Source organism: Macadamia integrifolia, chromosome 2, assembly GCF_013358625.1.
Source record: "Macadamia integrifolia cultivar HAES 741 chromosome 2, SCU_Mint_v3, whole genome shotgun sequence".
NCBI classification, from domain to species: Eukaryota; Viridiplantae; Streptophyta; class Magnoliopsida; order Proteales; family Proteaceae; genus Macadamia; species Macadamia integrifolia.
The window spans coordinates 29,697,988-29,710,759 of NC_056558.1; the positions used below are offsets into that span (position 1 = coordinate 29,697,988).

Below are 12,772 nucleotides of genomic sequence, written 5' to 3' on the forward strand. Positions count from 1 at the left end.
GCGAACTAACCAATTCAACTCACTGAGCTCAGAATGAATCAATAGTGCTTTTGCCAAAAGCATCAAGATCAGAATAAGGAAATCATTAAATCAGTGAGAGTTTATAGATCCTCTCTGATCGGAGAACTAGATTAAACTAGATCATCATCCCTGTCATCCAATCTAAGTTTCCCGCATGTGCAAGTTGGGAGGGGGGGGGGGAATTACATAGCCTTACCCCGAGGATGTTGAGAGATTGTTTCGATAGCTTGACCATCAGATCACAACATTCGTACCTTACCGTTGTACCAAGCACACCCTTCCCTATCATCTGACCTAATGAGGACATATTAACCCCAAAAAAAAACACAAATACACACAAAAGTTATATTCAAGTTAGTTTATATCACATGCCCATTTAGTTAAAACAAAAACAAAATGAAAAATTTGACAACATAATTAATTGCAGAAAGGTGAGACATGCCAATGTCAGTAATGCCTCTTCAACAGAATATGACTGGCACCTCTGTATCAATATTTTCATGAAATGGAACACTACGCACAAAATCATGGAATGGGCATCCAAAATTTACTCATTTCCCTGTAACGATGCTTAGAACTACATTTAGGCCATTGTGCATACAAATTGAGCAGAGTCCATAAATGATCAATGGTTAGGCCAGCAGTAGGGAGGACTCTCCCATCCTAGCTCATTCTCCTAACCTTCCCCCTCTCTCAGTCCATCACCACCCACTTCCCCCTTCCCAACCCTTCTCAAACTGATTATTACCCAGAAGGAGAATTCATCCACCTGGAGTTATTTTACAAACAGAGTAGCATGGACAGCAGAGGCAGCAAGACAAGCAGCTGCCATAACCAGTCGGAGATGTATTCTGCATCACAAGAAGATCATCTTCAGCACTTCGACTATTTTCTCAATTTGGGCATCAGGTACACTGCTTTCCATGGAAATCCTCCTGTGACAGCAAACCATTGATGAGACGTTTGAGTCGTTCTGCACCAGGCCCAGGCCTAAGCATAATCGCATTCACTGGGGAGTAATGTTGGACAATTGAGCTCATGTTTGCCCCATTATCAAACCATCCACCATGAACAAACCCATCAACAGAACGGCTCAAAAGATCCTCATCGATCTTGTTTAGAACCGACTCATTCCTGCCAAACTTCCTCGCAAAGGGAGCATTGCTGTCAACCATTCTCTGAAAGTCATTGGCATTGAGAAAATGTGGATGCTGTTTTGGGGGATTATCCCAAGAGATGAAGTGGAGGTCATGGTTTACAGTTGTGTTACGGAACTCTTCAGCATTGCAAATGACTGTGTGGAAGTAACCCTCAGGTGATGACAGGAAGTTGGCATAGTACATCAGGACTACTCGTGGGAGGTTCTCCCAACCCCACAAACAATATTCAATGAATGGGCGAGATAGCATCATCCAAGCAGAACCTGAGCAAACAATATTCAAAAGCAGTCGTTATTAAACATTGGATGGAAGTTTACAAGAACTTTATGGTTCAAAGTCAGCCGTATTTAGAATTTAGACAACAACTTGTTTGCTAGATAGGAAACTTGATCCTAGAGAGTCTGATCTGAACACTTGACTAATATTCAGAACCTCGAAATCAACTTGAGAAGTTCAGTCAAAAAAATGAAATCCCAAGAATATTCTGAGAAATGTGCACCTAGATTCTGTTCTAAGCCTGGAACTAACTTGCCCTATTAATGTCTAGTAAGCAAATTAATGCCAGTGACTGCATTCCTTTTGGGGTTGAGGTCCTTGGGGATACATTTTTTGTATGTTTTTGGGTCAAAAATTGAACTGGAGTTACTTCAAATCTAGAAACATTTGATTACTTGGGTCCAGAGCCACTATGGATTCCAGTTCAATGATAGAACATTTTTAGGGGGGTCTGGTATCTGTCTGAAACCCATACAACCATACAACTGGGCCTTGCATTCTCAAAAGCAGTACAGTTTGCCGTGTTTACAGTAGGCCAGAAAGTCTCTCAAATTTATCCTGATCCAGCAATCAAAAATGCAACAAAAGATCTGGATCCAAATCAGTTCTCTGTTGACTAAAGTAACCAAGATATGAAAGGTAGCATTCTTGTAGAAGATATTAACTCGTCAAGCAAAAAGGATGGACCTCTAATTGGAATGTGTCGTAGCCAAATAGGCATTATCGGATATCTTTACAAGGAAGTTCAAGTACAAACTTTAGTAATGGAATGCTATTTAGAGCACTCATCATGCCTCCCGTTCAAGCTCTGCATTGTTTCCAATGCATACCAAGAAATTAAACCACCATCTACCAAACTAAGAAACAATATAGCAAATCCTGAATCAGAAGCTATCTCCAAAAACATATTTGCTACTTGTACTCAAAAAACAGTGCTTTCAAGTTTTTCAAGTAGAATAACAACTTGAAGTATGTAAACACATAAGCACTGAATCAAAGGTTCAGTAATAATGCAAGCAGAAAATGGAAATTTGGCTCAAGAGTAAATGCATCAGGGCTCATATTTCATCAGCAACCCTAACCAATCAAAACCAGCATCATTTGAAATTACTTTTATTTGAAAATCATTGGAGGAACAACAACCAAAAAAAGAAAAAAGAAAAAGGAAAGTGCAATTCAGGGACTTGCAGATGTTGCTTCAGACTTCTGAAGCATATGGAAATTTGAGATTCTATAGAATATGAAGGCCAGTCAGTCTTAATTGGTGATTGGGTGACCATCTTGGCAAGTAGGTCCACTCCCGCTGAGCCCTGAAGTACCTTTCCCCATCTGGGAAATCTAATAGCATGTCAAGAATCTGTCCGAACCTTTTCAGTCACATCCAATGGCTGCCAACAAGCCAAGTTTCTCATTCTATGGAAGCAGACATTTATGAGAGCCCATAAAAATAAAAAATAGTTACAACAAAACCTAGGCAACTGAGTCTTGTATAGATAGAATCTCTTTCAAAGCACAACCTGATCTCCAAGGGCTTAATGCAGACACAAAAAAGGACAATAGCACAAATTAACCCATTACAGTTTTGAGGCCATGAAGATTATTATAAGATGTAGGTGAAGGAATTTTCAGCATGTCAAGAATAGCAAATATTTCCACTCTTCTTATTTGACGCACTTCAAATTGAGAAATCAAATTAATTTTCTATAGTATTTTGGCATTTGCCAAGCCACCATCTGGATTATCTAGTATTGATGAATTTGAGCTCTTGGTCCCAAGTCCTAACCATAATAATAGCATTTAATGGAAAAGAAGCAGAGGTTTTTAACCATTAAGAATCAAAAACCTGGCTGAAGAGAAGGGAAGGCAGCCACTCACCTGTAAACAACTTAAATGATGTAGGAACACTCCTTTTCTCTGAAACCCAGAACACATCAGATTTTTCCAGGCTATAGAGCCCAGGATCTATGATCAAGGGCTTGGCTCTCTGTAACCTAGTCATCAATTAAAGGAATAAAGATCATTTAAGTATGCAGGGCTAAGTTCATTCCAAATAAGAAGAAAAGCACTTACTATACGATGAGACAGGAGACACATACTCTTTCCATCCAATGTCACTAGTATGCTCAATAAAGTTAAGGTATCTTGGGATGGGGGACAGAGTATGAAGCAGATCTGTTCCGCAAAAATAAAGATCAGAAAACAGAAATCTTGCTCAGAAGGACACTTCAAAGACGAATCAGAAGCACAAATGAACCAGAATCTCTTTCCCTTTTAATGAAACAAGGAATTATAAGGGGAAGAATTAACAGATCAACTTTGTTAAGTGAAGTAGAATCAGTTTCCCATTCTCCCAAAGAAAACCTTAACCCAGAAAAGCAAATAAGCATATGAAGTAAAAGTCAAACCCAATTTGGAAGCATCATCAAGCATCACATGTATAGTATGTAGGGACCCTAATGCCCAATGCTCATGAGAAAAACCCAAAAGAGCCAGAAAACTAAATCAATCAAAAACTCAAAAACTTGGTTGGCAAATTGAAATGCATACCATCTTGTGTGACCAAAGGATAATCCGAAGCGCTGAGATTAATAAACCAATCCCAATCTCCCCCCTCCCGGAACAAAATCGAAGCTGCGTGAAGTGTGTTACTAACCATCGTCGGCCCTCTGTAAGTCACCAAATTCGATCTCATAACAACCCTAACATTACCCACCTTAGCAAAAAGCGGCTCTCGGCGTACAAAATCGACCAAGTCAAGCCGCTCGGATGGAGAAGCTTCAAGGTCCAAATGCACAACATAATGATTGAGAGGATGATAAAGGGCTTTAAGGGTCCTCTTCAAACTCTCTCCATCACCAGTAGATCCAGAGATCAGGTAAGCAATCCGTGGAATCGGGTTAGTGGAAGAAGTTGAAGAGATACGCAGCTTCGATTCAATAAAAATGGGATTCTTTGTATTGGATGAGCTGCGGGAGAATGGTGAGAGATCATAGTAGGAGAAGAGAGAAGCAGAGATGAAAAGGGAAGATAAGAGGAGAGAACAAACAAGTGGAAGAAACCATTTTTTCTTGTTGTTGCTCTCCATGGGAAGAAGAAAGAGTCTGTAGAGGATTGAGGGACTAGAATTCTTCATTTGAGGAGAAAAATTATTTAGCAGAGATTAAAAGTAGCAAACTTTACAGACCACACTAGCAATCTAGATGTCAAAAAATTGGAACTTTCGAAAGACTTCTGAGTCTTCTACTTGTAAAAGCTCTGTATAGTGTATATAGAGAAAAGGAGAGGGTCCAATACTACTTGAATCCAATGAGGAATGGTGACTGGTTCTTGGGTTGTGAGGTCACTTTTGTTGTTTGAGACTTGAGAGCAACAACTTAACCATTAAAATTAGGTATGCAACTTCATCCTCCATGAAAAACAAAAAGTTTGGTTAGCAATAAGTTTCAGTGTGATTGCCTCATCTATTCTGTTATTCTCTGATAGTCTCATCTCTTTGGATAAACGATTTGGCGTTTAGCAGTGATTGATCACCAACACTGACCCGACCCGGGTTTTGACCTTATCCGACCGGACGGAGTTCAACCCTCATGCCCCGCCTGATGGGAGAGAGCCAACGAGTCTAGATGTCAAGTTGTCAACCATTATCGATTGTCATGGAATCTGAATCGAAAGGTTTTATTATGCGGGTCCTTTTTTCGTTTTCTTTTTTTAAATGAATACTTCCTTGTCATACGGCCCTGATGCCCCTCCCCTTATTAGCTCATGGGTGGTGTAACGGTCACGCGAACAAAAAGTGCTCCTCTGCCATTATTTGTTTTTCTTTTAAAAGGTTGGCCCAAGTTTACAAATTATGTTTTTAGAGGTAATTTCATAAATCGACTTATAAGGTGAATAAACCTAAGGTCATATCAATTCTCATAAGAAATCATTATGGGTTCAACCCTCATAAACTGATATGAGATCGTAACATAAAAGTTGGGTATGCTAGTGTAAAAGGAAAAGCTAGTTGCATGCCCAATTTTTATCCACATTTTTATTTATTTTTTTATGATAAAAGGAGAAAAAACTTCATTACACGAATACAGTAGTAGTTTCTACATTCTTAAAAACTGAAAAATACTGAAGTTGAGAGGTTACATAGCCTTGACTTAATTGCCCACTTTTAAGCAATAGATACCTCATCCCGTTGTTCAAGTTTACGAACTACATTATGTTATGTTATGGGTGTAGGGAGAAAATAGAACTTCTTTCTCAAACTGTCCCTGAAGGTATAATTAATAAATTTGTTTAGGGGAGAGGGTTTTCCATGGCTATAGTGTGGGGAGAGTCTCCCACACCACACCAATCATTTTTTTGGAAACAGTCTCATCAATAAAAGGTCTCGGTGAATAGTGAATCTAGAAAATAATGTGATTAGACAACACCTAATCACAGAGATAATCAATGAGCTAGTTGAAAAGATTAGTTCTCTTTTGACCCAAACCGAATGAAAAGAAAGGGGGAAATCTATGACTACACTCTCAATTTATGATGTACTATCCAAGCACATCAAGAGGATCTCGAAAAATAAATTACAAATTTATTCCAAAGTTTGATGTTCTGTCCTTCAATAGCGATGATGGTGTTCTCTACATCATTGATGACAATTGTAAGTTGAAGGACTATCACCTAAAGTTGTTTGATTTTGTCAGGTTCTTACCTGAGTTTGAGATTTGGGATCAATAGTGAAAAAGACTCCACTAAGAATTGGGATCCAGATGGGATTGTTTTAAATTTTATTTGTACCTTATCTCCCTTGAGGACAATGGCAATTTTAATGGGGTAGAATGTTATGTGTGTATATTATCCTTTGTTATGTATATGGATTATCGTTCACATGGACTGCATGTGCATGGGTTATCTTTAGCATGAGAGGCATGGGAGCATCTTTCACATAGAGGCTTCAGGTGCATGGTATGATATTAATATATTACGTACGTGGATTAGTATTGTGATGTGAAGTAGTTTATGTTAAGTGGGTTGGTTGATATTATCGTGGATAACTAATCTTATTCCTACCAAGTCTTGGAACCCTTTCCCTTTGGGGATGTTGGGTTGGGAATAAGGAGTGGGGGATAATGTGTATTATCTAACATATATTGGATTGATTATATTAATACCATAATCATTCACATATTAATACATGGGTATCCCATATACACCTAATAGTCGTTGCTATCAACCTACCAAAACCCTAGCATTTATCTTATTAATTCTAAGTTTATACTATATAAATTTTTACATATTTTTCAGAATTTTATATGTATAATTTTAAATGATCATGTACAAAATTATTCTACAAATCTATCGAATTCCTGAATCTACTACTCCTTGCCCATTTTTCCAGCTGTGTGAGATATATAGAGTGAATGATTCTTTTTTAATAGAGGAGATTCAAGTTAGACGTGGCGTTTGTGTAGAGAATTGAATATATGTTTGGAAAAGCAATGAGGTACAGAATGTCTACTTTATAGATAATTCTCTTACATTCTTTTCATCAATAAAATAAATAAATAGGTATAAAATGTGCCACTTGATTAATTCCTATGTCTTAAAAACAAAATAAAATGCCCATCGTTTCATAGAAGGGTCAATCAATATCGTAAGGGTGCAAGTTTGACTCTGTCAGTTTGAATATGTCCTGAGTCCGAAAAAGACTTGGGCTAAGATTTCTAACCTTGAAGGCAAGTCAAGGCCAAAATTTTTTGGCCTTTAGTCAAGGTCGAACCATGCCGAGGTTGACGCCTTGGGTTGAGCCAGAGCTTGGGCCCAGCCCAGCCCATCCCTGTCTTTGACCCTAATTTTGATCCTGAATATATGTAATGTACGATAGAAATTCTCAGATGCGTCTACTCCTACAAGGTCAGGGCTTCTCACTTTACTAATCAAGTTTAACCCTTTACTAATGATCATCATTTGGATTGTTTTAAATTGTAATAGGGGCAACTATATGTGATTTTCTTGTTTTGGATTGTTTTAAACTTTAATATTTTGCATTAATACAATTTTATATGATTTTTTATACCATACAGTTTTATATGATCAAACTTAATCATTCATTAATGATCATCATTTAGATTGTTTTAAACTGCAATGGAGGCAACTATATGTGATTTCTTTGTTTTGAATTATTTTATACTTTAAGGTATTTGCATTAATTCATTTTTAAATGATCAGCTAGGTCAGGGTCAGGTTCATCTTGGCCCTGAACGGTAAGATAGGGTCATGGTCAACCAAGGTCCAGCCAGTCTACAGAATCAAGGCCAATCAAGGCGGGCTAGGGTTGGACTGAACCCTTGGGCCTTGGTTTAGATTTTTTGGCCCCTAATTCAAGGACTGGGCAGACCTGGGCTACGCTATGAGGATTCAAAGTAGGTTGGGGTTTTAAAGAGCCTGGCCCAACCTGCCTTTGTTGCAACCGACTTGATAGTTGATAGTATCTATGCCATGGTTTTAAGAATCGTTAATTGGATTGGCGAATTAGTCAATTCAGTTTGGAATTGGCTGCAATTGACCGAAAAGAAATTGGCCAACAGCAGGTTGGGAGTTTATAATTGCCTCTTTTAAGTGTAGATTTAAGTGTAGAGAAGATGATGGCCTTATGATCTTCAGTATAGAGACCGGATCAGGTTCATCTCGTACATGCCTAGTTCATGGATTTGAATTTTTTTTTTTTTTTGTTTAATAGATTTTAAATTCACAGATCAAGGACGTACGAGATTGTTCTCATACATAAACCTGATCTGTATTCTTGAGTATGAGCATGAACCAAAGCAACATTAGGTTTTTGGTATTTGGGCCAATAATAAGTTTTGTCTATGTGACAAAGCCATTTTATCATGATTTGCAAAACACATTTTTTTAACCAATTTTAAATCCTAAGGACTTGAAATATTGCTGGGCACTAGGAACCTCCAACATTTCGAAACATTCTTGATTCATCATCGTCTAGTCTACTCCAAATGGCAAAATGAGGTGTCTACACCTTAAAGATGCAAGAGTGTACGGGTTGAGGGTGGGGTTAATTGTGAAGCCTATGCAATTTCGGGATTTGAATTACCAGGGGAAAAAGAGAGATGAAAAATTATTTTAAATAATTAATAGGAAGGCATATTTTTTTTTTTTATTGAATATAGAACTATTAAATCAGTCAATAAATAATTTGTAGCAACCACTTAAGCTATGTTTGGTAATCAAAAAAAGAAAAGAAAATACTACAAAAGACAACAAAGAATAATTACACAATGCTTTTTTATGTGTCTATCTCTCTCCTTAAATTCAAAATTATAAAAAAATATTTTTTCATTTCTTTTCTTGGTTACCAAACATAGCCTTAATTCGGACTTCGAAAACGAAAATAAAGATAGAAAGAAGGATTATTTTATTCCATAGGGGTTGTTTGCATCTAGCTCCTCCCACCCAAACGATCCTTACCCAGCTTTCTAAGCCTGAGAAGCAAGATTAGAATAAGCCCACAAACAAACCCAAGTGCTGCACTAGAGCCCACAAGTGAAATTGCAGCACACACAAGCATAACAAATGAATCCTCCTTTGAGTTCATATCTCTGCAAGTCATGGCCAGCTCAATCCCTGAAAATAGTAGCAGAACCCCCAACAACCCCACTGGAAATTGATTCAACACCTTCACCAGTGAGGTCCCTAACAGAAGAGCTAGCACCACTTTAGCTGTCCCTAAAACTGCAACACAACCCCCACTTCTACCACCAAACTTATACTGACCTGCAAGCCCCCCAGCACCATGGCAGCATGGCATGGCCCCAAACCAACACCCTACTAAATTCATCAATCCCACACTTACTGACACAGAAGACGCCGTGAATTTCTTCTCTGGGAAAAGATCAGAAGACAATTTACAGACTGCAATTACAGAATTCAACACTGATAGTGGTAATTGAGGGATTGCGCCCTTAATGAATCCTTCTTTCCATGCATGCCTTGAGATGTTCACAACTTTTATGCTAGATGGCCCAAATGAAATCTCTTTCACCACACTAGGCCTCTTAATGATTGCCAAAACCACACCTAACAAGAACACTATCATGGCTGATGGTGAAGAAGCTAAAATTCTCCAAATTGTTCTTTTCCTTCCTCTCCCAGGACTTGATTCACTTGGCAAGTAACTAGGAATAATTTCATCATCACCTTCACTTTCCTCACCTGCACCATGCACCATCACAATAAAGCAAGCACAAGTAAGTGCCAAAACCAACCCATCCAACCCTAGCCAGGGCCTCTCCCCACCAGACTTTCCTTTTGACAAATTTTGAACATTTCTAACATACTTGACTGCAGTAAAGGCAAATGAGAGGCCCTGAGAGAGCTGAATTCCCCTTACAACAGGCAGTGGAATTAGCTTGTATACAAATCCCATCAACCCTGTGATACCCAATAAGAAAAGAGTCCCTCCAGTGCAAAGCCCCGCGGCCATCATCTCAGGGACACCGAAATCCGGACCATTAGAGATGGCAACAGCGGCGATCGACTTCATGGGCTGAACAGGCATGGGAACACCATAGAAAACACCAGTCAAAATATTGTAGATACCATTAAACAAGAGAGTCACACCAAGGTTAAGGTCATTGGCCAGTGTCAATGCTAAGACTATGGGAATATATGTTCCCAAGTCTCCCATAGCTCCATTCAATTCAGACCATTTTGATTGGAAAACAAGGTTATCCTTTACCTTGTTCAGAAGATTGGTGGGAGAAAGAGATGATTTGGGTGTGGGAGATGTTGGCTCCATTGAGTTTTCATATGGCAAATTTTGGTTTTGGCCATCCATCTAATAGAACACACAAACACTAAACATAATAAGAAGGGAAAATAAAAGGTGAATGGCTCAAGGGCCTAGAGGTGTCAACTTGAAGGGCCATTTGAATAAGCGAAAGGCCACTAGAACAAGATAGATATGAACCACTAACAGTGCGGATTAGAGAACCTCATTCTCTTAATCATTATCAGAGGGAAGAAATGGAGCAAAAAAGGAATCATAGATATAGTGCTATTCTTTTAGTTAAACTTTATATATTCGTTCAAATGCTATAGGATATTTTGCTGGAATAATTGGATGGACAAGAAAAGTCATAGATATAGTGTCACTTTCAGATTTATATATATAATTGTCCCAGGGTGTCAATTGGTTGGTTTGGTTCAGTTTTGGCCCAGCTGAATTGGTTTATCAGTCTCAACTCTCAACTGTGCCAAACTGAAGCCGGTCCATATATAGGGAAATGATTTTTGTCCGTGGCGCTCTCCTTCCCCTTGAAATGACCCCTCTGCCCCCCTATGATGTACAGGTTGTTGGAGAAATTAATCCAAAATAGTCCCCTCAGGGATCTTAAAACACACACAACATATAGATTGACCGTATCTATGATAATCAATGGGACACAACCATCACATAAACCATAAAGGGGAGTAGAGGAGTACATGTGTGTAGGTTGAGAAGCCGCCACGAGTATTGATGACGAACCTCTGTCTCAGGTGCTTGCAAATTGGTCCCATGAAGATGACAATGAAGTACTAGACAAGAGGTATCAAGTTCGAATCTCATGGTTGTCTTTTTTTTCTTTTGAAGAATTTTGTTGAAGATTTTCTACTTTTCACTCACTTAAAGCACTAAGGGCATGAAGGGGATCTCCACATCATCACTAGAAGATTGTCGAAATCACACAAAGCAAGAAGGAAAATCGTCCAAAGAAAAAAAAAATTGGCCAACAAGGGTTGTGCATAAGATTTGAAGAGAGGGAGAAAAAGAAGAGAAAAATAAATTAAAAAAAAAAAAATAATAAGTAAAAAAAAAAAAATTATAAGAAATTTCTCTAAGTTTATTTCTCTCTTCTCTCTCCTCCATCTCAGCACTTTTTGTCTCAAAATATCTCACTTACCAATTGTGGGTTTTCCCCTTTTAGGAAAGAGAAATTTGTTACGCTACCTCCTCATTCCCTATAAATACAAGTCATGTAAGAGGAGGGGAGACACTTCATTCTTCTTCTAGGGTTTTTTTTTTAGTTGCTCTCTCTCTCTCTCTCTCTCTCTCTCTCTCTCTCTCTTTTTAGTTCTTCTTTGTTTTTGCTTTAATCACTTTTGTAATAGCTTTTTATTTCAATTAATGCAAGCACTCTTTTATTTTTATTCAGCCTTTTATGTTTATGATTTATGCAATTGAGTTGTAATTTTTAAGTTATAGTTCTAGGCTTAGATCTAGGTGACAAGATCACAAGCCATGGAGCATCTCTTTTTTTCAAGATTTGTTTTCTCTAAGCCTAGAAATTTCGGATTTGGTTAATTGCAGATCTGGTTTTTAGGGTTGGTAGTATCTGAAATCACCCAAGCTTTCAAGTTCAAGCATTGATTCAAGTAGGTAGGCTTCTTCAATAGTCTTCTCTCCCCCCTCTCAGTCCCTCTTTTGACTCCTTTCTTTCTTAATTTAGGATTTTAATGTCAGTCGTTATATTATTACTATCCCTTTCCCCCAAGGTTCATGGCTAGTGTATGTGTTGATTTTGCCCCTCCTAGCCATAGAACCATCATTTTATTATTTTTAATTTAATTGTCTCCCTTACCCTGCCAAGGAGAGTAACCCTTGTAAGAGTGACTCTCTGGTTAAGTAGGGAAGCTCATATTATGATGCATCCCTCAGGCTAAGTAGAGAAACCTACTTGTAAGTCTCTCTCTAGCTTTATCCCTTTTTTTTTACTTTAATTTTATTTCAACATTTTTTTCTTCATTGCTTTTTAATTGAGTGGGTTGTTTGTTTTTAGTTACTTATTTATTTAATTTTAATTATGTGGCTTGGGTATTTAAATTCTTAGATGACGAATGGTTAGGACGTTATTTTAGATACATATGTTTAGGACGATTACAACCATTAATCGGTTCACTTTTGCATTATTAAAAGAAGCCAAAAATAAAGTGGCTACTCTCCTTGTGTTTGACCCATAGCTACACTGATCCATACGCTTGCGGTTACATTTTAAATTCTAACAAAAATACACCTCATCATACGACATATAACTATCTAATGTTTTTTTTTTTTTTGCTAGAAAGATTATTTCATTAAGAAAGAAAAGAAAGGAAAAATAGAGCAACAATCGAAATAACAACCAAACACTTGCCAAACCTATCCCCCACCTTCGGCATTGCCATCAGTAGGAGAAAGGGAAGGCACTACTCGAAACGGTAATGGGGTCTTCCTTCCGCATCTCTAGCCATCATATCTTGAATGTGCACCAAGAATGTCATACTATCAGTAG

At 38.0% G+C, this 12,772-nt stretch overlaps 2 protein-coding genes across 3 annotated transcripts; both read right to left on the reverse strand.

The window, feature by feature from the left end:
• Positions 1-546: 546 nt before the first annotated feature.
• On the reverse strand, positions 547-4,904 carry LOC122088211 (beta-glucuronosyltransferase GlcAT14B-like). Of its 2 annotated transcripts, XM_042657402.1 has the most exons (4): positions 4,005-4,898; positions 3,554-3,629; positions 3,333-3,448; positions 547-1,444 (listed from the first exon to the last, which is right to left on the reverse strand). In XM_042657402.1, the coding sequence occupies exons 1-4, from the start codon at positions 4,588-4,590 to the stop codon at positions 927-929; spliced, it is 1,296 nt and encodes a 431-aa protein (XP_042513336.1). In that variant the 5' UTR covers positions 4,591-4,898; the 3' UTR covers positions 547-926. The 2 variants fall into 2 exon arrangements, with proteins under 2 accessions (XP_042513336.1, XP_042513342.1); XM_042657408.1 differs by lacking the exons at positions 3,333-3,448; positions 3,554-3,629 and having other exon boundaries at positions 4,005-4,904.
• A 3,844-nt stretch (positions 4,905-8,748) lies between these two features.
• LOC122071915 (molybdate transporter 1) lies at positions 8,749-10,352 on the reverse strand. Its single transcript, XM_042636392.1, has one exon. It carries the CDS (start codon positions 10,297-10,299, stop codon positions 8,902-8,904), a length of 1,398 nt encoding a protein of 465 aa, XP_042492326.1. The 5' UTR covers positions 10,300-10,352; the 3' UTR covers positions 8,749-8,901.
• Between the last annotated feature and the right edge of the window lie 2,420 nt (positions 10,353-12,772).

Coding starts and splice junctions, on each gene's coding strand:
- LOC122088211 (XM_042657402.1), bottom strand. CDS start 4,590: ATGAAGAATTCTAGTCCCTCAATCCTCTACAGACTCTTTCTTCTTCCC. Junction 3,449..3,553: donor AGTGACATTGGATGGAAAGA/GTATGTGTCTCC, acceptor ATTGATGACTAG/GTTACAGAGAGCCAAGCCCT. Junction 1,445..3,332: donor ATCATTTAAGTTGTTTACAG/GTGAGTGGCTGC, acceptor TTGTTTGCTCAG/GTTCTGCTTGGATGATGCTA.
- LOC122071915 (XM_042636392.1), bottom strand. CDS start 10,299: ATGGATGGCCAAAACCAAAATTTGCCATATGAAAACTCAATGGAGCCA.